The sequence below is a fragment of the Pantherophis guttatus genome, chromosome 10, assembly GCF_059756535.1.
Source record: "Pantherophis guttatus breed Tessera chromosome 10, ASM5975653v1, whole genome shotgun sequence".
NCBI lineage: Eukaryota > Metazoa > Chordata > Lepidosauria > Squamata > Colubridae > Pantherophis > Pantherophis guttatus.
The window spans coordinates 28,152,620-28,177,891 of NC_142072.1; the positions used below are offsets into that span (position 1 = coordinate 28,152,620).

At 44.1% G+C, this 25,272-nt stretch overlaps 1 protein-coding gene across 1 annotated transcript in view; it reads left to right on the forward strand.

Annotated features, from left to right (window-relative positions):
* Positions 1-2,091: 2,091 nt before the first annotated feature.
* RNF19B (ring finger protein 19B) overlaps positions 2,092-25,272 on the forward strand; it is a 28,494-nt gene continuing 5,313 nt past the window's right edge. Inside the window, exons 1-5 of the mRNA XM_060691374.2 lie at positions 2,092-2,902; positions 19,277-19,482; positions 22,090-22,234; positions 22,559-22,721; positions 23,245-23,359. Of these exons, the coding sequence (XP_060547357.2) occupies positions 2,151-2,902; positions 19,277-19,482; positions 22,090-22,234; positions 22,559-22,721; positions 23,245-23,359 (1,381 nt within the window). The 5' untranslated portion in view covers positions 2,092-2,150. The remainder of the gene's footprint in view (positions 2,903-19,276; positions 19,483-22,089; positions 22,235-22,558; positions 22,722-23,244; positions 23,360-25,272) is intronic.

Genomic DNA, 25,272 nt, shown 5'->3' on the forward strand with positions numbered 1-25,272 from the left:
TTCCGCCACGCTGTGAAGACCTTTTTATTTCATCAGGCGGACCTGGCCTAATTTTCTCCCTCTTTTAAACAATTTTAATATTTTAACGTTTTTAATATCTGTAATACTTAAAGTCTAAATTGGTTTTAAATTGATTGGGGTTTTAATCTGTCTGGGCCAAACTATTTAATTCGATTTTATTTCTGCCTTTTAAATTTTGTATGTATGTATTTTATTGTTGGCTGTTCACCGCCCTGAGTCCTTCGGGAGAAGTGTGGTATAGAAATCAAATAGAAGTAAAAGTAAAAGTAAAGTAAAGTCAGAGGTGGGTTTCAGCAGGTTCTGACCAGTTCCGGAGAACCAGTAGCAGAAATTTTGAGTACTTCAGAGAACCGGTAGAACCAAATTCTGACTGGCCCCGCCCCTATCTATTCTCTGCCTCCCAAGTCTGATTGGGAGGAAATGGGGATTTTGCAGTAATCTTCCCCTGCCATGCCCGCCAAGCCACACCCACAGAACCGGCAGTAAAAATTTTTGAAACCCACCACTGGGAAGGTGCCTGGACACCTTTACAATTGATAAAATTCCCCTCCGTCAGTTGCAAAAGGCAGCTTTCCTGGAACAGCTTGGAACATCCCATAAGATAAGACCTTTAACACCATCAAACATCTGCTCATCAGAGTTACCAGGGAAAGACTCGATAGGTGGATAATACACAGTACTGGAATGTAAAGCCAACCAGCTCTAAAAAAAGGCTGTGTAGCTTACAATATTTAAAAAGTGAAGGGAAACAATAATAAGGATATAATAAATAATACTAGGATATGATATACTGGTATACTAGATTCTGTAACCATTAGGTTCCTGTAATACACATATGCCTTTGTATTTGTATCACATACATTATGCCTTTATATTTGTATCTCCTGTAACAAACATATTCTGTTATTAGGCCTGTAATGTATCTGGTATTTGTCAAACATGTCCCTGCCATTTGACCTGAACCCATATCAATCTTCTCCCTGTTTTTTTCTTGTGCCATCTAAGAGCATGGTAGGTATCTCCAAGGGATAATTTACACCTCAGTCCTAATTTATGTTGATCTGGATAGACTCCTACTTTCCAGGGCCAGGGGGCCTAAGAGGCCAATTGAGTAAACAAAGAAATGCTCAAGATGACTAATTGGGAAGTTTCTATTCCCCCTTGCAGGGCAACAAGGAATGCACGGGCCTGGATTGGGAGGCCAGAGCTGGGTACTAAGCTGACGTCTCTGAGGGTATAAAAGGACGCCATACCTTCCCCAAGGGGTGGCTATCTCCTCGCATGCATTGTATCTGTATGTTCTGGATATAGTTCCACCCAGTATTATGTTTTTGGCCATAAATAAAATCTGTTTTTTTGCAAGCCTCGTCTTGAGTCTCTCTCTTTGGCATTCAAGTGTATTTTGGGACCTTACAAAACAAACATGACTATCCAGACAAAACTATCCATAAAAGTGTAAAAAAGAAGAGTCAACAAGGGCTGCCAGGGGAAGAGAGAGGCCCCTGTCTGAAGGGTGGAAACCTCACCTCTCTCTCTCTCCCCCCCTCCTCCAATGGGTGTGTGTGTGTGTGTGTGTGTGTGTGTGTGTGTGTGTGTGTGTGTGTGTGTGTGCGCGCGCGCGCCTCCTTCAGCCTTGAAGGCCAGAGCCGGGCGCGACCCCCGGGCACGCGCTCCCTCCTCCCTCCTCCCTCCTCCCTCCCTCCCTCCTCCGGGGCCTCCAGCGAGAGCCGCTCCCTTCCATTGCAAGACACCCGCGATCAACCCTCCAGCGCTGGACACGCCCTCCACCCACTCGGCCACGCCCCCTTTCCTTTCCCGGCTGCACGAGCCGCCCAGAGACACCGGCAGATACCAAACGCTTCGGCCGACGTCATACGCATGCGCAAACCGCCCTACGGCTCAACCTCCCCGCGCCCCCCTCCACGGCGAGCGCCTTGCGAGAAGGACAGCCTGCTCGGCGGAGGAGGAGGAGGAGGGCGGTGCCGCGCCGTTTGCGCAGGCGCAGCGGCCGTTGAGTAGCTCCGGCGAGGGCCGCTCCGCGCAGGCGCCGCGCCCGCTCTGTCCCGGCTCGCCTTTCCCTCAGAGGCGGCGCCGCTCAGGGCAGGAGAGCCGCCGCCGCCGCCGCCGCGATGGGTTCGGAGAAGGACTCGGAGTCTCCGCGCCCGGCCTCCCTCCACGCCGCCGCGCCGCCGGCTAAGTGCCCGAAGGGCGGCGGCGGCGGCGGCGGCGGTGGGGGGGCCCCGGGGCCCGGAGGCAGCTGGGGCCGCCGCCGCCGCCGCCTCCTGAGCTTCCAGAGCGTCTTCTCGGCCGCCGCCTCGGCCGCCTCGTCCTCCGGCGCAGGGGTCCGTCGCCGCCGCCGCGCCAAAGCCAAGCCGGAGCCGCCGCCCGAGACGGCGCTGGAGGAGCGCGAGGCGGCGTCGGCGTCCGAGGAAGGCCTCCCGCCGCCAGCCCTGCCGCCGCCGCCGCCGCCGCCGCCCGCCTCGCCCACCGGCCCCGCCGCCGCCGCCGCCGCCCCGTCGTCCCCGGCGGAGAGCGAGGGCGAGCCCGGGGCGGCGGGGGCCGAGGAGGACGGGGGGGCGCCGCCGTCGGAGCTGGAGTGCCCGCTGTGCCTGGTGCGGCAGCCGGCGGGCAACGCGCCCCGCCTGCTCTCCTGCCCGCACCGCTCGTGCCGCTCGTGCCTCCGGCAGTACCTGCGCATCGAGATCACCGAGTCGCGCGTCAACATCAGCTGCCCCGAGTGCAGCGAGCGGCTCAACCCGGCGGACATCCGCCTGCTGCTGCGCGACTCGCCCCAGCTGGTGGCCAAGTACGAGGAGTTCATGCTCCGCCGCTGCCTGGCCGCCGACCCGGACTGCCGCTGGTGCCCGGCCCCGGACTGCGGGTGAGGCTGCCGCCGGGGCTGGGGGGCGGGGGGAGAGGGGGAGAGCAGGTGGGTCGCCTGCAGCAGGTCCGCTTTATCTTCTGCTCTTGAATGCTCTGGTCAGGGGCATCGCCTGCTTTTCCAGCCTACGTAGTTGGACTGAAAATGGGGGGTTTGTAAGAAGTTTTATTACTGTGACTGCGCGTGTTTTCTCTCCGTGCAAAAAAGTGGTAGCTACTCTTTAAAGGGATACACAATTAAACACAGTTATTGTTTCTGTGTAGGCATCCCAGGCTTTTCTTTCTAGCTCTTTATGCGTTGATATTGCTGCTGCTGCTGCTTCTTCTGCCTGACAGAATTACCGTTGAGGTGTGTATACCGTCATTGCGTCCAGCATTGACGGGTCAGTGTGTTTGTTCTCAGTGGCTTTCCCCAGTATCTGTCACTAAGAAAAGAGATTCTCTAGGCTCTTTAATGTGGCCTAGTTAAAATAGTTACAATTTCGAAAGGGTTCTGTTTTTTTGAAAGTTTTATCATTAATATGAAATGTAGTGCTTTGCCTAAACCATAAAGCTGGTTTGCCCCTTTGGGTGGTGTTTAATTGGAGGAAAGGTAAGTATATCAAGTGACTTCAGAGTTGCTGAGATCAACCTAGGTTAGCTAGATGATAGTTCCTGCTAAGTAAGAGATCTCATTATGGCAGCTTACTTCATCAGTGCCTATGATTTAAGTAGTTGGGACTACATGTAGTACTAAGACTGGGTACATACAGATTTCATTAACCTTTAAGACCTTTCCAACATTTCTTTAAGAGAAAGGTTGGAGAACTGGTGGTAGTTAGTGGCAGGGGATATTGTCTAATCATTATCCCAAATATTTTTATGATTTAATCTTGGACAGCAAAGCCTATCTTAGAGGAAATGATGGACTAGGTCAGTGATAGCTAACCTTTTTGCCATTGCGTGCCAAGAGAGGGGGGGGTGGGGGAGGGTCGTGCGTGCACGTGGCCACGCGCATGGGTGCGCAACCCCCTCCCCCCCACTCCTGGCACATGATGGCCTGGTAGGCCCATTTTTCTTTCTTACCTGGTTCCAGATCCTCTCTGTGTATCTGGGAAGGGCGAAAACAGCCTTTCCCACTCCCTTGGAGGCCCTACGGAGGCTGAAAGGGCCCATTTCCCAACTCCCGGTGGGACAGGAAGTGACATTTTTTGCTGTCCCCAGCCTCCAGAACCTCTCTAGGAGTCTTTAGGAGCCTCTCTAGGAGTCTCTAGGAGCCTCTCTAGGAGTCTCTGGAGGCTGGGGACAGGAAAAAACATCACTTCCTGTCCCACCAGGAGTCGGGAAATGGGCCGTTTCAGCCTCCGTAGGGCCTCCAAGGAAGTGGGAAAGGCTGTTTTCGCCCTTCCCAGATACACAGAGAGGATCTGGAGCCAGGTAAGAAAGAAAAACGGGCCTTCTCCACCCCGCCCCCCCAGGCCCTCCAGAGGCAGGAAACAGCCTGTTTCCCTACTTCTGGTGGGCCCAGAAGGCCCGAAAATCAGCTGGCCGGCGCGCGCATGCGCCCCAGAGCTGAGCTGGCGTGCCCACTAATATGGCTCCGCGTGCCACAGGTTCGCCATCACGGGACTAGGTCTCAAGGGGTATGAATGCTATGTGGGGTGGATAAGAATGGGCAGCCTTTTCGGGGGAGGGGGAGATAAGTGAGAATTTCAGTGGATAGGATAAAGATACCAAATGGTTGTCAGCATGTCCTGTTTGGGGCAAGTTTTTTCCCTGCTTTGCTTTTAACATTATGCTTAGTTAATTTTAATTTATGGATTTGGTGTGCCTGTCTTCAAAATGACTGTATAGAAGCCATTGATTTGCAGCTATTACTGTAGAAGGAAGGGATCTGGAAGGGGGCGGGCTGTGGACTCTGGTTCCAAGTATGACCCATCCCTCATGTAAAACTTAGTGCTTCCTTGTATAGAAGCAAGCTCTTGCTCAAATTACTGTGTTTCCCCGAAAATAAGACCCTGTCTTATATTTTTTTGAACCCTGAAATAAGTGCTTGGCCTTATTGCCATGTGCTCAAAAGCCCGATCTGGGGATGTCTTATTTTGGGGGAAACAGGGTAGTTTGTCAGTAAAAATAGGTTTTATGAGGATTTTGTTTGAATTCTGGTGAAGAAAGGTATAAAATTGATGATTTAGAAGCGAAGGAGGACATGATCCTCAGTGAGAAAGTGCAGTTAAATAAATAGAGCCATAATAGAACAAATGCTGCGAAACTGCTAGCAGACCAGAATGTGAATCATTGTGATTCCGGTCAGTCACACAGCTGGAGAGTGAGAGATGGCCTACTCTTGGCAAATTGTCAGAATGAAATCAACAAGGAGACTTTTGCTTTCGCTTCTGTTTTCTTTTAAATCAGCCTCCTTAGAGTTTCTCTGATGCAGAATTGAGGAAGTTCTTTGAGCTGCAGTTTCTTCAGGGGTTTCCTTTAAACTATGCAACTTAATAGAAAGGATGAGGAGTTATTATTGTAATAAATAATAAATTACATTGCTAAATGTAAATTATTAACTCAGATTCTGTATGTTTCTGTCAAATTTACTCATGTTTTGTGAGCATTATGGTTCATTAGCCAAAACTTACATTGCTTTTAGAAAAGTTTTGATATCTAAATAATTCTAAAGTATTGAAGGTTTTCTTCGTTAAATTCTGTGGAATTTCATAATCACTGTATCCTGGATGTTCCTGAAATTGATGTTGAAATATCCCCAAACACTGTTTCCTTTATAGAAAATTTGAGGGATTTTACTACATTCATACTTAATAGTGGTAATAGGTTTCAAACTATATTACTGTAAAAAAATATTTCTCTTAGTTGCGGAGATGTACTCTGAAGAAATGGCACCTGTTCCTTTATTCAGATGTTTAGCTTGCCTTTATTTTTGGTCAGCTCAAGGTAGCATACATACATAAGTCTCCTGCCTCCTCTTTTCCCCACAGCCACCACCTTGGGAAATAGTTGGGGCTGAAAGAGAATGTCAGGCCTAAAGCATACCTATACTTATGCAGTCCAAAATACATGGAGACATTACTTTTCATATTTAAGTCAGAGTTTTGGAATAATGTATGGCAGCAATCCTAATACAATAGCATGCCAGTTCCATGAACAGTATATGCTGGTTAGCCCGGTGGTGTGTGTGCATATATTTGTACAGTTTGAAGAGTAACCTATATGTGAAGGTAGCAGTACATTGTCAGGATCTCTGCTCTCTGAACTCTTAAGGTCTGTTTGTGTTCTTGCTGGGTCCCAGAAAATGCATCTGATTCTCTTCTCTGTATATTTTATACAAAATCGTTGTTCCCACGTTTCAGAAACCAGTTTCTCTCTGAATTACAGTGTAAACGTATCCCAAGAAATACAGTATGGGGCAAACTGATGGCTTCTGCATTCCATCCTTGCTGTAAGCATCTTCATAAATTGGCAGACTTAGCTATTCTGCCTGGGAAGGTAAATTGCAGATCTAATGGCAAGAGTGTGTTTCCATGGCAATGCTGTCTTCTGCTGCACAGTGAGATCTGCATACAAATCTGGAAGTAGGTTTTTCTTTGTGGTCAGCTTGTGTTACAGCCTAGTATTTATTGGGCTTTCCCTGCCAGAAATATGGACAATATTCAGGACACCAGAATAACATCTGCATTATTGCAGTTAAATGAGAATAGTAGAATGTGGTGAGGCATGGATTATTCAGAAAGCTTGAAAAAAACGTAAGACTTTGTGAAGGAACACAAATTCAGAAAACAACCTTTAGTCCCAGTTTATGCAGGGATCCAGAAGGGCAATATGCAGAATTGAGTTTCCTTTATCGATCCGGAATGCTACCTGCTGGGGGTGGTGGTGGTGGTGGTGGTGATGGGAGAGAATAGAAATTAGATGGGAGAATGGAACGCACATATGGATGGGGTGGGGTCTTCTGAATATGTGTTTCTTTGCAAAGTTTGAAATTCCTTTATGCCTTCTGATTTCTCTCTAATATGAGCAAATATGATTTTGGTTACACATCAGTCAGAAAAAGAATTCCCTGTTAACATACAGAGTTGCTCTTATATTGCTTTAAACTAGCAAGCTGGTTGTCTTTCAGTGCTGCTGAGAGCTGAATGATCTGTGCCTCCTCACCCTATTCGTACTCTCTTCTTCTTATTCATTATTTAGCTATTCTTAAACAAGACTGTTCGGTACTACTGTATTTTGTGTCCCAATTGTGCATTCTGTTCTAAAACCTGCAGTTCATAAAAAAGAAAAAAACCATATTGAGGTCTGCAGTATGGATCTTAAACTGATGTGATGAGGCACAACCGAAATGTATAATGTGGGCTACGTATGTGTTTAGCTGTTGAAATCTTATGGTAATATGGGTCACAGGCAAGGTATGAGCAGTTAAAGAATTCCTTTTTTTATTCCTGAAAAACTAGAAAGTATGTTGTTTGTATAATACTCTACCAATGCAGTACACACAGTCCATTGAACTCTGATTCTGAAATGCAAGACTTGTGAGGTAGCCATTGTCCTTCATACCTTAATGGTCTGAGATGACTAGAAGGGGATTAATTCTGTAACAGGGATTCTGGTGATAAGGTTTGGAGTATTTGTGCTGCTGGATAATCAAAATGTCTGTTTGTATCTGTTGGGAGATTAGTGAGACTTGTGAAAAGGCAGTACATAAGCCAGCCTGGATTCCAAACAATTCAGCTTTTTAAAAACATTATTTCATTGAGGAATGGGATAGATATTTTTAAAAATCAGAATCCTGAATTTAAACAAGGTATGTAAAAGACACACTGCCAATAATTTCCCTGTATTCCTAGTGCAGTTTCAAGGATTTCCCCTTTGACTCAGGTAGGAGAAAGGCATTTTATGGTGAAGGCCAAGTAGTATCATTGGCAGTCAGTACTACTTACGCAATTTGGAGAATCTTTTCCAGGACAGGATGTGTTTTTCTGAAATACTTTTATAATGTTTTAGATCTCTCCTAATGGCTTACCTAGGATGTGAACTCCCTTGATGCAATATCCAGACATGAGTTGGGAGTGTTCCTTAAGATCAGAAGGCATTCCATTTAATAACTTGCTTTTTGCCCTCATGCTTTACTAATGCTAAGCTTTTTTGCACATTAGAAATTCTAAGCTGTCCTTCATTTCTGCCTTTCTGCCGATCTGCCATGCATCTTGAGAGGTCAATATCTGGTGCTTAGCTTTAATGATTCTATGGGGCAGGTTTCAGTTGCTTGAACTCCTACAGGATATGAGTCATATGAACCCTTGAAATGTTTGTATTCTTTTGTCTGAGAAACCATAGTACGATCTGAATTACATGAGTGTTAACAATCGGAAGAATGAAGGTGCCACCTGTGAGGTCTTGGATTTTCTCGCATGGATACAGTTATACATGTATTAGCAGTTCTTCAAATAAGGCACAAAGCATTTTAATCAGCTTGATTTAGATTCAGAAGTGTATTAATAACCAGTGGAGGTTTACCAAGTCTGCGTAGTATGTTTCCAGAACTGAGTAAGTGGCTGCATTCTGCATGCGTTTAGATTCTGATTACTTTTCAGTGTTAGTCACATGTAACAGATATTGTGTGATATGGAGAAATTGCTAAGCTGGGATGTGGGGAGGCTGAGTACAATATGTTTTCGCTAGATAGCTGAGCACCTTAAACTGATAAAGGATGGTCTTAGCTGTTTTTTTTCCCTGTGACAAGCAGTCCCATTTAAAGGGTGTCAGCTGAAGATGAATGCCTCAAGAACAGCCGGTCCCCAACCTTTCTGGCACCAAGGAGGGACCAGTTTCTCATAGAAGACAATTTTCCCATGGACTGGGGGAGGGGATGGTTTTCTGTGCAACTAGATCCAGCGCCCGTGCAGATGAAGCTTCGGTCACTCACCCTCCGCTTGCATGGCCCGGTTCCAAACAGACCACGGACGGGTATTGGTCTGCCGCCTGATGGCTGGGGACCCCTGCTCTAGAAGACTGATTGATTATGTGCGATCAAATCAATTTTAGTTCTTAGCAATCACATAAGTAGATTTGGCCCTTCAGGTCTTCCAATGGTGCACCATTGCCACAATAACTGCATAATAATTCACCTTGTGGCTGGTTATTCTCCTCTTTCCTTCCACTTTCCAATTATTAGAGCCTTCACCAGTGAGCTGGGCCTTGCAAATGTGTCCAGAGTAAGATAAGCCAGGTCATTTGTGCCTTGAGAGAGAACTCTGGGTTATTTGCTTGAAGATCTCTCTGCTTGTTCCCTTGGCTGTCCATGGTATTCTAGGAGTCTTCTCCAACACCAAAGTTCAGAAATGTCAATAGGTTTTCCTGGCATTTCATGTTTTCTTTGCTTTCATGTTTTCTCTGAGTCTGGACGAATACAGTACTTTTTCTATCAACTGAATAAGTAGAATTCATGATGCCTACTGCTATCGGAATGCAACACATGTTCACTATTGAAAGATACATTGAAGAAGTAGCAATGTTTAATTAGGATACATTCCTTGATTCTTGAAATGGCTGAGATACTTTTTCTGCCTCATTTTGTTAAAACCAAATTTGGTTTCACTAGCTTTTATAATTTCATAGTACATCTTATTGGAAATAAAGTCCACGGTATTGTAGTCTCATAGCAGCTTCTAAAACTAAGCAGTTTATCAGTGTATCAGCTTCTATAGATCCCTCAGTTGGAAACGCAATACAAGCACAAATGCATCCAACTTATAAATAGTTTGATAGAAATGTAAACAATAAAGTCAAGTCATAAAATACATAAAAAATTTAGCATAAAAATGTGTTAAATTGATATTTCAGAAAACCAGCATCTGTTTGATGAATGTGGTTGAATTAAAGGCAAAATTATATGGCATTCCCTCAAATTAAATTTTAAAAGCTCTGTAGAAGGGCTCTGCTTAATTTACTTCTAAATAGGCAATAACATCAGAGCTAATCTTGTTTCTTAGAGAAGGTCATTATTGTTCCATATTATAGAAGCAATTACTGAAAAAAATCTAGCCTCAATTTTCCTAACTTCTTGGTAATGGGGAACTACAAATAATTTTGTTAAAGATGCTCTTATTGATTCAAGTCATATAAAACTTTATAGGTTAAAATCAGTATTACTTTAAATGGAATAAAATGTATTGGTAACCAGCATGGGGCCTATAGGACAGGTATAATACAGTATGCTTATGGTGCCTAATTCCAATTAACATATTTACTTGTAGCCTGCCTTTATTAAATTTACAAAATAACTCAAGATAGTGAACCTTCCTCTTCCTATTTTCCATATAATAACAACCTTCTGGGGAGAGTTGGGTTGAGAGAGAGTGACTGGCCCAAAGTCGCCCAGCTGACTTTCATGGCTAAGGCAGGACTAGAACTCACGGTCTCCCACTTTCTAGCTTAGTGCCCTAACTTCTAGACCGGGTGTGTCCAATCCTTGGCCCATGGGCCACATGCAGTCTTGGGCAGCTAGTAATAGGGCCTCACAATAAAATATTTAAATATTTTAAATAGATAGTTTTAAAAGGAAGTTTGTTATTTATATACATTAACTATATTATATATTTTATATATAATATACAATGACAGCAATTTGCCTTAATGATCTTAAAGTGGACATAGAACGAGGTGTATGATAAAGCGATACAATATCACCTATCCTTTTCTCAGCCTGCCTTGAAGAAGTATTTCACAAACTAGACTGAGCAAAAGACTGAATAAAAATCAATGGCACTTATTGCAGATGATCACTTAAGATTTGCAGATGATGTTGTTCTCTTCTCACAAGACCGAGAAGAGCTACAAAGACACAAGAATTGCACAAAGCAGGATAACCATTTGGCTTAAAAATAAACCTGAAAAGGAGCCAGGTTATGTTTAATACATTCACCAAAGAAAGAAAAATGTTTATATCTGGAGAAGAAGTAGTTATAGTGGACCACTACATATACCTTGGTCTGTGGATCTCAATGGAAGGTGATACAATAAAGAAAATTAAACTGCATGTTAAATGTGGTTGGTAGGTATTTGGCAAGCTAAGCGTAATTTTCAAGAATAACCTCCCTCCCACTATGCCTGAAGAGAAAAGTTTTTGATCAGTGTGCGCTACCTGCTCTAACATGCCAATGAAACATGTACACTAACCTCGCAATCGATACAAAAGCTACGAGTGGTGCAAAGAGCCATGGAAAGATACATGCTCAGCATCACAAGACAAGATAGAAAGACCTGCACATGGATTAGAAAACAAACCAAAGTACCGTATTTTTCCGTGTATAAGACACTACTTTTTCTTTAAAATATTTACTTGAAAATGGAGGAGCGCAGTGGTGGGATTCAATCAGTCCTGGCCGGTTCGGGCGAACTGGTAGTAGAAATTCTGGCTGGCCACACCCACCCAACCCCGCCACCACTTGCAGAATCTAGCCGCTGCGTACTTCTGCTCACCACAGCTCGCAAAGGTAAGGCCGAAAGGCACAGGCCAGCGGGTGGGCAGGGGAGGGCGAACTGGCAGAGGGGTAATACCGGCAGGGGGGGGTGAACCGATGCGCACAGGGAAGGAGGGAAGCGCATGGAAGATCATGGCACCGGAGCCCTTCCCATATGTTTCCCAAAGCCGGCCTGCCTGCAAAGGGAAGCGTGCTGCAGATCATGGCACCGGAGCCCTTCCGATGTGTTTTCTGAACCAGACTAGTGAGGTGGAGGGTGGATGGCCGAGCAGTCCTCGGGAGAGTGCTGCGCTGGGGTGCTGTGTGCTCTCACCGCCTGGAACTCGCAGGCAGCAAACGAAACCCGTGTCGTGACTGCCGCCTCCTGCCTCCCTGCATTGAGAAGGCTGAGCAGCGGGAAGAGCGCAGACCTCGTGAACCACAGGAAGCAGCTGCCAGCGATGCCCTCAGGTGAAGATGTTGTGAGTGGGGTGGCTTGAACCCCCTCTTGGGAGCCGTGAAGCGCTCGCCGCTCCTCTGACATCCGCCAAGCCTCCTCCCACCGTGCTTCCTCCTCACCAGAAGCACTCACACGCCCAGCGGGAAAGGGGATGCTGGTGACTGACTGGGCCTGCTTTAATGGAGAGGCGTCCTCGCCAATCTGGCACAGCATGGAGGTCCAGCACCAGTTCAGAGGTTCTTCCCTCCCCCCCCAGGGACAGGCAGAGAAAGAGACGAAGGGAGGGAAAGAGAGACAGACACACACACACACAGAGGCGGAGGGAGGGAAAGAGAGAGACGAGAGACAAGAGAGGAAGGAGGGAAAGAGACAAGAGACACACAGAGAGAAAGATGGGAGAGAGATGAGTGAACGGAGATGAGAAAGAGGAGAGAGAGATGAGGGAGAGGAGAGAGAGGGAGAAAACAGATCTGTTTAAAAGCAAATAGAAAAATGGCTCTGAGTGTTTAAAGTTGCAGACCCCTGGGTTAGGCAAACACCATGGTCATTAAGTCAACCTTGTGGTCATTAAGTGAACACTGGTTGTTAAACAAGTCCATTTTCCCCAATGGGCATTTTTAACTGGAAACCAGAAGGAATTGTTGAAAACTGGCAAAAACAGAGAAAACCTCAGTCACATGACTGTGTGGGATGTTATAACTGGTCATAGGTGTGTGTGTGCGCGCATGGCTGTCAAGACTCCAAAAACAGGTCAAGTATCTCCGAGGAGGTCAGTTGTAAATTAGAACACTTGTTAAGCTACTGGCCATTAAGCGAGGACCACTTGCATTTGGTTTGCCTTAAGGGTTCAGAGCTGTATGGAATCTGGTTTCCTTTGGGGGATTGCAAAAGGTCTGGATGGGGGAATCTTTGTAGGGGGAACTAGAATCGTGACTGCTTAGCCATGCCCACCCAGTCACGCCCACGGAACTGGTGGTAAAAAAAAATTGAATCCCACCTCTTGGAGAGGCATCTTATACACAGGCCCAGAGGAGAAGGCATGGCGTGGCCCATCCCTGTTCCCTTTTGCCAGGTGAGCCTCAACCTTATAAGCAGCTCTATCATTCCTCTCTATTGTAGTTGTTTCCTGTATCACATTGCCACTCTAGGTTTCATCTCTATTGTTCCTGTGATACATTCCCTGTTCTTGTATCACTCACTGTCTAATAAGATGGCTTCTGCACAGTGGTGGCTTGTAGTATGCTTACTTACTTACGCTACATGAAACATGGGGGCATCCTATACAAGGGGGCGTCTTATAGATAGAAAAATACGGTATACAATATCATCAAGAGAGTCAAAGAATTGAAATGGAAATGGGCTGCTCACCTAGCAAGAACGGATGGCAGGTGGACCAAGGCAGTCATAGAATGGATCCCACTTGATCAAAAGCGTCCATGAAAGAGGCCTAAAACAAGATGGATTGACAATATCAGCAAGTATTGAGAGCCCAATTGGCAAAAGAAAGCTCAGGACCGCATTGGTTGAAAACAGGCAGACGAGGTCTTCATCCTGCAATGGATAGACAGTGATGATGATGATGCATATTTTATACGCAGTCCGAGACAATTCCTCTTCACTTGATGAGGCCCAGGCAAGCCAAAAGGTTAGAGTTAGACACTCATGCACTGGACCGGGGTGGGCAATTAATTTTCCCAAGGGGCTAAATTAGAAATTGGGACTGTTGTGGCATGTTGCCCCACCCTGTCCCTTGATGATGATGTCCCACCCCGCACTATGACATCGTCGGGATTCTTGACATTGATGCCCCACCTCCTGATGCAACTACTATGGGCCAGATGTGGCCTGTGGGCAGGGGTGAAATCTACTTACCTTCCTTACCGGTTCAGAAGTGCCCGTGCGCGAGCAAACGTCACGTGCGCACACAAACTTGCGCATGTGCAGAAGGTAAACACATTACTTCCTGGTTAAAACCAGGAAGTAATGACATCTGGGCAGGTGGGCGGAGCTTTGCTCTGCCCCAGATCGCCGAACCAATGGCCAGGATCGCTACTGGACCAGGCGATCCGGTCTGATCCGGGAGCATTTCACCCCTGCCTGTGGGCCGTTAAAATGCTGCTGATCCAGTTCTACAGAAGAATTATTGAGTCTGTCATCTGCACCTCCATAACTGTCTAGTTTGGCTCTGCAACCCAACAAGACGGACACAGACTTCAGAGGATGATTAGAACTGCAGAAAAAACCATGGCTACCAACCTGCCTTCCACTGAGTGCCTGCATACTGCACGAGTCAAAAAGAGGGTTGTGAAAATATTTACAGACCCCTCGCATCCTGGACATAAACTGTTTAAACTCCTACCCTCAAAACGACGCTATAGAGCACTGCACACCACAACAACTAGACACAAGGGACAGTTTTTTTCCCAAATGCCATCATTCTGCATTATTATTATTATTATTATTATTATTATTATTATTATTATTATTATTATTAATTCAATTTATATACCGCCCTTCTCCCTGAGGACTCAGGGCGGTGCACAGCCAGAATTAAAAACATGAAATACAAATATTAAAAACAATTAAAATCTATATAAATTTGGCCCAAAAATTTAAAAAACCACAAACCAATTAAACATTTAAAAAATTTCTTCCTAAGCCAGCCCGGCGTGTTGGAAAAAGTGGGTTTTAAGGGCACGGCGGAAGGCACTGAGGTCTTGGATTCTCTTTATCTCTGGGGGCAGCTTATTCCAGAGGGTGGGTGCCCCCACAGAGGAGGCCCTCCCCCTGGGGGTCACCAGCCTACATTGTTTGGCTGATGGCACCCCGAGGAGGCCCTCTCTGTGGGAGCGCACGGGTCGCTGGGAGGTCGTCGGTAGCAGCAGGCAGTCTCGAAGATAGCTAGGCCCTATGCCATGGAGCGCTTTAAAGGTGATGACCAACACCAATTAATTCCCACAACACTGTCAAATAATTTACTAAGACTGTATTACTATTATTCTTCTCTTCCTTACTAGTATCTGTCTCTTTCCACTTATTGCAATAACCATGTTTCTTGTATCTTTCAATTTATATTGTTTTTATTTGTTTCCTAGTACAATTTGATAGCTTATTAGTAACCTTGACTATCACTAAGTGGTGTAGCTTTTTATTTTTGATGAATGTATTTTATTCTCCTTATGTACACTGAGAGCATATACACCAAAAACAAATTCCTTGTGCGTCCAATCACACTTGGCCAATAAAGAATTCTATTCTATTCTTTCTAGCATTACTCACTAGGACAAACAAACATGAAGCACTACTCTTATCAACTGTAGGGTTTTTAAAGGCAGCCTGATGTAGGGTGCCTTGCAGTAGTCTGGTGATGAAAGTGTGAATTATTGTTGCAAGGTGTCCTTAGTCCAGGTAAGTCTGCACCTGGTGTACTAGCTGGACAAAGCTGAACAAAAGCCAGGGCCTCCACCTTCCCATCCACAGTAGCTGTGAATCCAGGACCACACCCAAGACATGGCCTAATCTCTCGTGGACAGCATAGAACATAACGGTGATGTGCTGTTGGGTGTCCCTCATGATACTTTACCCTGAGCCAATAGATGACCTCTGCAAGGGTTGAAAGTTACTGGGGAGAGAAATGTGATAAATGCACTTTTATGTCCCTTCATTTTCCCCCCTGCTTTTGAAATATTACATTTAGCAACAATAAAAAAGAAAAACATTTGAAATGTCTTCTGTCTTTCCCTCCCTCCCTCTCTCTCTCTTTCCCTCCCTCTCTGTTTCTCTCTCTCTCTTACTCACTCCCTCGCACACACACTCACACACACACACCGCAACACCTTTGTCGTCCTCATCCTTGCACTGGGTCAGCCAAGCCCTTCTGGCGAGGGAAAGTCTCAGCATCTGCGGGGTCCCCACTGCCGCCCTCCCCTCCCCAGGCCAGACCTTTTCCGGGCACCCTGCCAAAATCCCAGGGCAGCCACCTCCCTTTACCTGCTCCTGCCACTGATGTGGGGAGGGTGGGGAGGGTAAGAGGAGGCAGCAGAGCCCGGCTAGCCTTAGAAGGGAGATCAGGCGGGCTCCTGAAAGGAGATGGGGGTGGTGGTGATTCTCGTGGGAATGCGGCAGGGAAGCGGGGTGAGCGTGAAGGGCAGGAGGGAGCTGGACCGAAGAAGGGTGAAGCTAGAAGTCGTCCTCTCCTTTCTATTGCTGTGAGGGCTGAAAATTTGCAGGGGTTGATTTGAAAGGCCTAATCCTAGTCTCAACCTTGGGGGGCGGGGGCATTGAACGGTGAAGGCACTCTGCACATCATCAGAGACAATCGTGCCACAGGAAAAGGGGAAGGGGACCAAGCATGGGGCGAGGAGGTGGGCAGCGAGGGATCCGCTATTGCTGCAGAGATAGAGGGCAGTGTGCAAGATCCCTCTAGTCTAGTCTTACCTCCTCCCCCATTCTCTGCAATTACCGTACTTTTTGAGGTATAAGACGCACCTTTCCCCCCCTTAAAAGGGGGTGAAAATTTAGGTGCGTCTTATACATTGAATGTAGCCCTGCCCACCCACTGGGCCCAACCCTTTGGCCTGTGCCTCGCAGCAGTTACCTCCTTGCAAGCAAACTGCAAGAAAAAACAGCTCCTTTCAGTTTCAGCATAGGCTAATTAGCACAAGTTGATTAGATTGGCATCCCGACTCTCAGCTGCTTTGCTCTCAGCTGTTTTGAGCAGGGCTCTGCTGCTTGCTGCAAAAAGGCTGGAGCAGATTTTTTTTCCCTTGTGCTAATCAAGCTATGCTGAAAACGAAACTGAAAGTAAAGCAGGCTGCTGTTTGCTGCAAAGAAAAATTAGGCAGAGGCAGAGGGAGATTTCTTTTTCTTCTTTTTCGTCACTAAAAAAAGTAGGTGCAAACAATGGGAAATTTAGGGCAAAAGAGGAGAGTTCAAGATGTTAAAACACAAAAGAAAAAAATAAAAAGGCAAAAAGAAAAATGGGAAGGGAGAAAAAGAAATGAAAGAGAAAATGTTATACATATTTAGAATTGAAATATGAATAGTAAGAAATGGAAATCATGTTTGTAAAAATGAAATGAATAATAATTAGAATATTTGTCTTTGTATTTTTGAAATCTAGACTGATAAGTTTTTATTTTTTTTATTTTTTTTAGAAATATGAATAAGTATAAACTGTAACAATTGAAATACCTTTAATGGTATATGGTGGTGAAAGTAAAAAGGATTAAATTGTAGCTTGGATAACAGAACATTTTTAAATTTAATTTTGGAAATTGTAACGATTGAAATATTTTTAATTATATATTGTGATGAAAGTAGAAATGATTAAGTTGTGATTTCGAGGATTATATGGGCAAAACTATTTGGGTTATTGGGAGAATTTAAGATGTGAAAATGAGTAACATAAGGGGAAAGCTCTATTTAACTAGGGAATTGTAATAATTGAGACTATTAATTGTATAGTGTGTTGAAAGCAGAAATGGTTAAGTTGTGATTTGGAGGAATATGGGGAAATTATTTGGTTTATTATTGGTAAATATAATTAATTGATTTGTAAGAAATTGGATTGCATGGAAATAATTGGAATATTCATGTTCATATTGATTAATATACAAAAAAGATAATTATATAACTAATTGATTTATATTAAAATGTTGAATTTGTATTAAACAACTGTGATATTACATAATTAACCAATGTGAGGATGGATATAAAAATAGATGACAATGGAAAGGAGTATAATATAAAATAGAAAGGAAAAATTGAATTTGATTAAGTTTAGAGAAGAGGATGAAGAGTAATATTGGTTTTTTAAAAAAATAGATGAGGAATAAATATGGCAAAAAGGAAATATAGAAATTGTATATTTAATTGAAATGACTAAACACTGTTTAAATTTGTGAACCGGCCAAATACTCTGTCAAAGAAAATACATTGTATGTTTGTATGTGTGTTTGTCTAAAAAAAATAAAAAAAAAAATTTTATAAAAAAAAACAAAAAAGGTAGGTGCGTCTTATACTCTGAAAAATATGGTAGGTCTCATCAGCACAAAGGTTATTTGCTTGTGTATCTCTGTAATTTTTGAAAGAAGGAAGGCAAATGACAACTACAGGAGGGAATCGGGGCTGGAAAAAGCAAAAGGTCGGGGAGGGTTTTTTGAAACAGAAGGAAAGGAGCGGGGACCATTTGCAAACAGTTCCCCCGGCTGTCTATCAACTTAAACGGGAGGCGTGAAACAAAACCGCATCCACCAATCAGAGCCCTGTTATGCCCATCGCTTGTTTCGGTGCATGTTTGGCAGCTCTTCGTCTGCTGGGGTGACGGCGTGTGTGCCCACAGAGAGGGCTCTGTGTGCCACCTCTGGCACATGTGCCATAGGTTCGCCACCAGGGTCCTACAGGTTCCAAAGCACCTCTTTCAAATGATTAGCATATTTATGGTAAAAATATGTTTTACATTTGAACTTGCAATAAGATTCAGGAACCAAGGCTTTTTTTCTATAAGGTGGGAAGGTGATTAGCAGAATTGTATTCGTTGTGCTCACTGCACATTCTTAGGTGTTTGTATGGGGATCGCTGTCCTGCTAGAGACTACGTTTATTCTTCTCGTGCTTAATTTCCCACAGATGCATCAGTTTCTATGTTGAATTCAGAAATGAACTTTCTTTGTTGTGGGAGAGTATCTTAAATCCTGGGTCACCTTCTTTTGAGTAATATCTCCAAAATCCAAGTCAAAACCAGCAAAAGTATGGAAAACTAATGATAGCAGCAGATAATTTAATAGGCAAGGCCATTAGGGTCAATGTTAAGAATGAGGTGTGGAATTCTGAATATCAGAGGAGCTTTCTTTCCCCAATGGGACCAGCCCACCGCCCCAGCGGAAGAATCCTGTGATGAAGCCTGTGTGCTAAGGAATTCTAACAGGCAGATTGAAGGAGAGAAGCCTTTTCTGCTCTGGCCCCATCCCTGGGTATCCTTTTGCCACCAGAGATGAGAACTGCTGCCAACCTTTTGGCCTTCCAGGAGGGTATTAAAACTGGGCTTTGCTGGTTGTCTTGGGGCCCCGAGGGGAGTGCTGCCCCCTGGAGGTGGTTGATAGGATAAGAAGACCTCATCCCCATCCCGTCTGACTCTTAAATCTGGTTTCAGCATAGTTTTTAAAATCTGTCTAGTTTTGATATTTTAATTATTTTTCTACTTGTTTTATAACTTGTAAGCTGTCCAGGGTCCCCTTAGAGGGGCGAGGGACAGCATAAAAATGTAAGAAATAAATAATTAAGGCATTAAGGAAATGAGTTGTATGGCACTTTTGCTTAAATAAAACACGGGGTGGACTAGGCTAGACTATCTTATTGTTGAATTGAGAATGGACTGTATCGTATTTATTTGTTCTATACTACAGTATGACTTCTCCACAAGATTCTGCTCTTTCTTAACTGACCTGTATTCTTCTTCTTAGTTATGCTGTTATTGCCTATGGATGTGCCAGCTGCCCTAAACTGACTTGTGAGAGAGAAGGCTGCCAGACTGAGTTTTGCTATCATTGCAAGCAGATATGGCACCCCAACCAAACTTGCGACATGGCCCGCCAGCAGAGAGCACAGACTCTGCGAGTAAGGACAAAGCACACCTCAGGCCTCAGTTACGGACAAGAGTCTGGTCCAGGTATGTATTTGAGAGCACCTTGGTCATTGTGAAGATCATCAGAGAGTTGATCCTGAGATCCTGATGTAGTCAGACATCTCCAGCAACACTAGTGGGCAGGATGTTTATGTGCTGTATAATCTTCCAGGCAAGGTCTTTCATATGCTAGCTGTTCCTGGGCTTTTATTTCCCCACTTGTTCTCCTGGTTGACAGTTACGAGCAGGGACGGAGTCGGAGTTCTGAAGGGGATTCCCATGATATAATGAGAGTGGAAACAAAACCTTTTGTGAACCATTAATGCATATATTTTTTCTTGATGAATGGCATCAAACATGCTGTCTTGAATTCCATGGAAGAAAGTTATTTATTAGGTACATTTAAATAAATATTGGATTGAAGCTTCCTTTCGTTTTACTTCTCAGTTCGTTATTGTGCTAAAGTGTGTCTATCTACCTAGAATGCCTCTTACCAGTGCTTTTGAGGAGCACATTAGGATGAATCTGGGCAGTAAGGATGTTCTGAAAATCCAGATCTTTTAGTTATTACTAATTTCTACCTGTTCCATTAAATTGGGCAGGAGGACCTGGTCTTGATCCATCTGTTAGGTGTTTTTAGGTGTTGGACTCAGGAAATGGGCCTTTTCTGCTGTGTCTGCCCTCTGGAAAACTCTACTGTCCAAGGTTTGATTGGCCCCAACTCTGCTCACCTTTTGGAAAGCTTTGAAGACCTGGCTCTTTTCATAGGCATGGGTTCCAGGCAGGGGTGGGTTCTAAAATTTTTTTACTACTGGTTCTGTGGGCGTGGCTTATTTTGTGGGCGTGGTTTGGTAGGGGGGGTAATGTGACAGTGGGTGTGGCCAACTTTTTCTTTTTAACTTTTAAAAGCATTTTTTCTACAACCTTAGGTTGCAGAAAAAAATGCTTTTAGAAGCCTCTGACGATCAGGCAACTCAGCTGGGATCGCCAGAGGCTTTTAAAGGCATTTTTTCCCCTACAACCTCTTCAGTCGAAAAAATGCTTTTAAAAGCCTCTGATGATCCCAGCTGAGCTGCGCGATCATCAGAGGCTTTTTTTTAACTTTTAAAAGCATTTTTTCGGCCAAAGAGGTTGTAGGGGAAAAAATGCTTTTAAAAGTAAAAAAAAAAGCCTCTGATGAGGTGGGCGGGGTAAGCGACCGGCTGGGGACCGATTCGGGGGCGTGGCCAGCCAATGTTATTACCGGTTCTCCAAACTACTACAAATTTTTACTACTGGTTCTTGCGAATCGGTGTGCAACAGGAGCAACCCACCACTGGTTCCAGGAGAATAATCAAGTGCGCGCTATTAGAAAGTGATGTTTGGGAGCCATTTTGTGTTTGTTAGCTGGGAGTAGATATATTTTTAATATACCTTCCGTTTATATTATATTTTAATTTCTATTAATCTCTCAGGATCATATTGGTGAGATGGATGACCATTTTCATCATTCATCACCATTTTAGCCATTGCCTATCCACTGCAAGATGAAGGCCTCTTCTGCTTGTTTCCAACCTATGCAATCCCAATCTCAATATAAATAAATAGCAGTAATATAATTGTATGGGTGGATGGAGATTTCCTCCATAATATATTATATGTACTTCTCCATAATATATTCGATTCACTGGATGGAGCTACAAAGGAGGGGAAATCCACAACAGCATATTACAGATAGTCCTCGATTTACTATGATAATTGAGCCAAAAATTTCTGTTCCTAAATGAAACATTTGTTAAGTGAATTTTGCCCCATTTTCTTGCCACAGTTGTTAAGTGAATCACTGCAGTTATTAAGTTAGAAACACTGTTAAGCGAATGTGGCTTCCCCATTGACTTTGCTCATCAGAAGGTCACAAAAGGAAATCCCATGACCCAGGGACGCTGCAACCGTCGCTAATAGGAGTCAGTTGTCAAGCATGCGAATTTTGATCATGTGACCATGGGGATGCTGCAACGCTTGTAAGTGTGAAAAACGGTCATAAGTCACATAAGTGCTGTTGTAACTTTGAACGGTCATTAAATGAACTGTTGTAAGTTGAGGACTACCTGCATTTCCAACTATTCTTGGTCTGAATCTTTAAAAAGATGGGGATTTCCAATAAGAGTTAAAATTCTGAATGTGCATGTCAAGTATAGCTTTGTGTTCTCATGCTGTTTAAAATGCAGAATCCGCTTTATAGCAGGCTAAATATATCCCTGTAGCCAAATGCTCTGTTTTCCATGTGGCAACTTTTATGACCATTTTCCCACAGAGGTCGATGTCGCTGATCTTTTCTTAATGAGCACAAGTGGATCGCTGCTGAGCCATTCTCTTTTGCAGTCTTGTCAACTATATAAGAACCATCCTGGAGGAATAATTTGTTAGACACAGGATAGCCTTTGAATGAGTAAGGCTTGATCCTCAGTGCGGTTAAGCTCAGTGTTTTGGGCTTTCAGATGATGTAACCTCTGCTTCCCTGTTCAGAAAGGGCCCCCCCAGAAAAAGTAAAGGTACAAGGATTCATCATCTTCTTTTTTGTAATAAGACAGCTGAATAAGTTTTGGTTCCTTACTGGCATCTCCTTAATGTGCAGAGTTAAGAAGTTGACTAGTTTTCTTTTCACTTTCACAGCCGATGACATCAAGCCATGTCCCCGCTGCAGTGCCTACATTATCAAAATGAACGATGGCAGCTGTAATCATATGACTTGCGCTGTATGTGGCTGTGAATTCTGTTGGCTGTGTATGAAGGAAATTTCTGATTTGCATTACCTCAGGTAATTTGGTTGGGGGGGCCTCTTGTTTTGTTTCGCTAGCTGATAATTTGCTCATGCCTTTTTTGTTTCCCCAAAACCCACAGTTGTGAAATCATACCATTGGCATTGTTCTATGTACAGCAAGTGATCCCAATGGTTGTATTCTTTCATCCGGAAGTTAAAACTTTGGGAGACAACAATGTTGGGACGGGGAGCAATTCCAACTGAGGAGCTACTTGGTTCCTCTGAACACTCTTTCAGCCCTTTGGGGAAATAGATTTGATGGAACACTTGTAGCAGACGTGTGACTCTGAATAGCTGAATTCTCTGTGAAATCTCTTGCAGTCCTTCTGGTTGTACCTTCTGGGGCAAAAAGCCATGGAGCCGTAAGAAGAAGATTCTATGGCAACTGGGAACGTTGATTGGTGCCCCCGTAGGGATTTCTCTGATTGCTGGCATTGCTATTCCAGCCATGGTCATTGGGATCCCTGTTTACGTTGGGAGGAAGGTAAGCATGAGCAGAGTTGCAAGGGGGCATTTTATAAGCCTTACGGAGGGGATCTAATGAAATGTCAGCTTTTGCCTTGAAGGTATAGAGAAGGCTTGATGTTCAAGAAAAATGTGCCATATGTAAACTCGACGTCTGGGGCAGGAATGAGCTGCCTGTTAATTCCATATACATAACAATAATAACAGTAACAGAGTTGGAAGGGACCTTGGAGGTCATCTGGTCTAACTAGTCAAGGAGACCTATACTAGGGATTCGAACTGCCGAACTTCCGACCTTTCTGATCGACATATTTAATTAATGATTACAAAGGGAACATCGCTGCAGGTTTTTGTGATACTATTGTTTGCTACACTGAGCTGCTGTGGACGTAGTGACATTTTTATCTCTTTTGGGTACTTCAACCTTTTTTCTTTTTTCAGAGATATAGTGCATGTGTCTTCAGGAGTGTATAACAGAATCTCTGTACTGATAATCTTTTCCAAGTTTAATTCTTATTTATTATTGATTGTTTATGCACCAGATTCACAGCAGATACGAGGGAAAGAAGACTTCCAAACATAAGAGGAATTTAGCTATCACGGGTGGAGTAACCTTGTCTGTGATTGCATCCCCTGTCATTGCTGCGGTCAGTGTTGGTAAGATAAATTTCTCTTCTCAAGGATGTGCTAGGGTGCTTGGGCTTTGCTCTGGCAGTAGTTTTCAGAGGGGCTGATCCCTGAGCCAACATAGAAGTTCTGGATCTGAATTACAGACAAGCCTATTTAAAATTCAGATGCAGTTCTGCAGAGCAATTGCGGGACTTCATACAGCTTAAAGGGATTTTTCATATTCTTCTGGTGGAAGAATTACTCTGTGCCTACACTCCTAGTCAGGGCTTTTGACTGTTTTTATGGGGCCATCACTGACAATTCCATTAGTCAAGTCAGAGGAACATTCCTGTTGAGCTTTCCCCATTTTTTGATAATTCAGAAACCTTCTGTTTGGTTTAATTGGCAGAAGTTATAGTGGGATTACACTGGTTGGTAGGGAATATGTTTAAAGTGCTACAAAATAGTTTTAGACTAGAATAGAGCTGGAAGGGACTTTGGAGGTCTTCTGCTCCAGCCCCCTGCTCAAGCAGGAGATCCTATGCCATTTCAGACAAGTGACTGTCCACTGTGTCCAGTCTCTTCTTAAAAACCTCCAGTGATGAAGCACCCACAAGAAGTTGAAGGCAAGCTGATCCACTATTAATTGTCCTCACTGTTAGGAAGTTTCTCCTTAATTCCAGGTTAGTTTTTGATTAGTTTCTTTGATTAGTTTCCAACCATTATTTTGTACAGGATGAGTGCAATTGCTATTGTATTTGCTTGAGGAAAGGAACCAGCATGGGCTCAAGAGTCCCCCATTGTCAATTATTTTGGTAAATCATACTCTTTGCCTTGGAGAATACTCACCTTCTCTTTTGTAAGATTTCAGTAGGATTCAACCAGGACCCCTTTGGCCTCTTCCCCCAACTGTACCGTCTCCTGATTCTGCTTCATCCTTTCTTGATACCTTTCTTTGGGCCTGCTGAGAGTTTTTCCTGTTTCCAGTGCTGCTTTTCATGCCTGCTCTTTGGGGCTGGAGGTCAGAACAAAGCGTCTCACTGCTCTGGTGTGCTGTTCCTGAGCATGTTCAGTGTCTAGAACAGAGCAGGCAACCTCTCCACAGCCAGGGAAATACGACATTAGGGAGAGTGGTTGAGAGCCACAGTGGGCAAAGCAGTGGCCTCTCTGAATGGGCAGAACTTGGTGTGGTAAACTAATGGCTGGGGGAGGCGTATTAAGCCTAAAAAGAGACCTAGGTTATTTGAAAGAACTGACAAGAAATGGACGTGTGTGTGTGTGTGTGTGTGTGTGTGTGTGTGTGTGTGTTAAGTGGTTTTGCCTGATGATGTAATTTCTTGAACAACAAAAGCGGTTCCGGGACTGCGTGCACTTCATGGCCTGGGGTTGGCCGCTCCTTATCTAGGCAAACCTGAAGAGCAACCTTGAGAAATGTGACAATGAAATTTTGCAATGTTCATCCTTTGCCTCAATCCGCCTTCCACTCAAAACTCATTGCAGATTTTCTTTATATATATCATTATTTTGTCTTGATTTAATAAATTGTTTTCTGTATGACCAAGGTAGTTTAGAAAGAGGCAATTTATAATTATTTTCTATTGTCATAAGATACAATGTTATATTTTAAAACTCAGTTTCTCTTTCAATTTGATAGCATGGTCATACTTTCTGTGAACACGGAAGTGGGTAGAATTAAACCAGCCTCACTGATTTAATGTGCTGATTAAAAGGGGAAGGAACTGTAGGAACTGGAAGAGGTGGCAGCTTTTGAACCTAGTTCATTCAGTCTAAAAACATAATACAAAAGTGGAAAAAAATCTTGGCACAGCTATGATCAAAAGAGAAAGTCTAGTTGCCAGAACCAATCAGAAGTCTGAAGTTGGTACCAGTGATAAACAGTTAATACTGTAGGAAGCAGCAGAGTCATTGCTGCTTGGAAGGCAGTTAAGTGGTAGACCCTT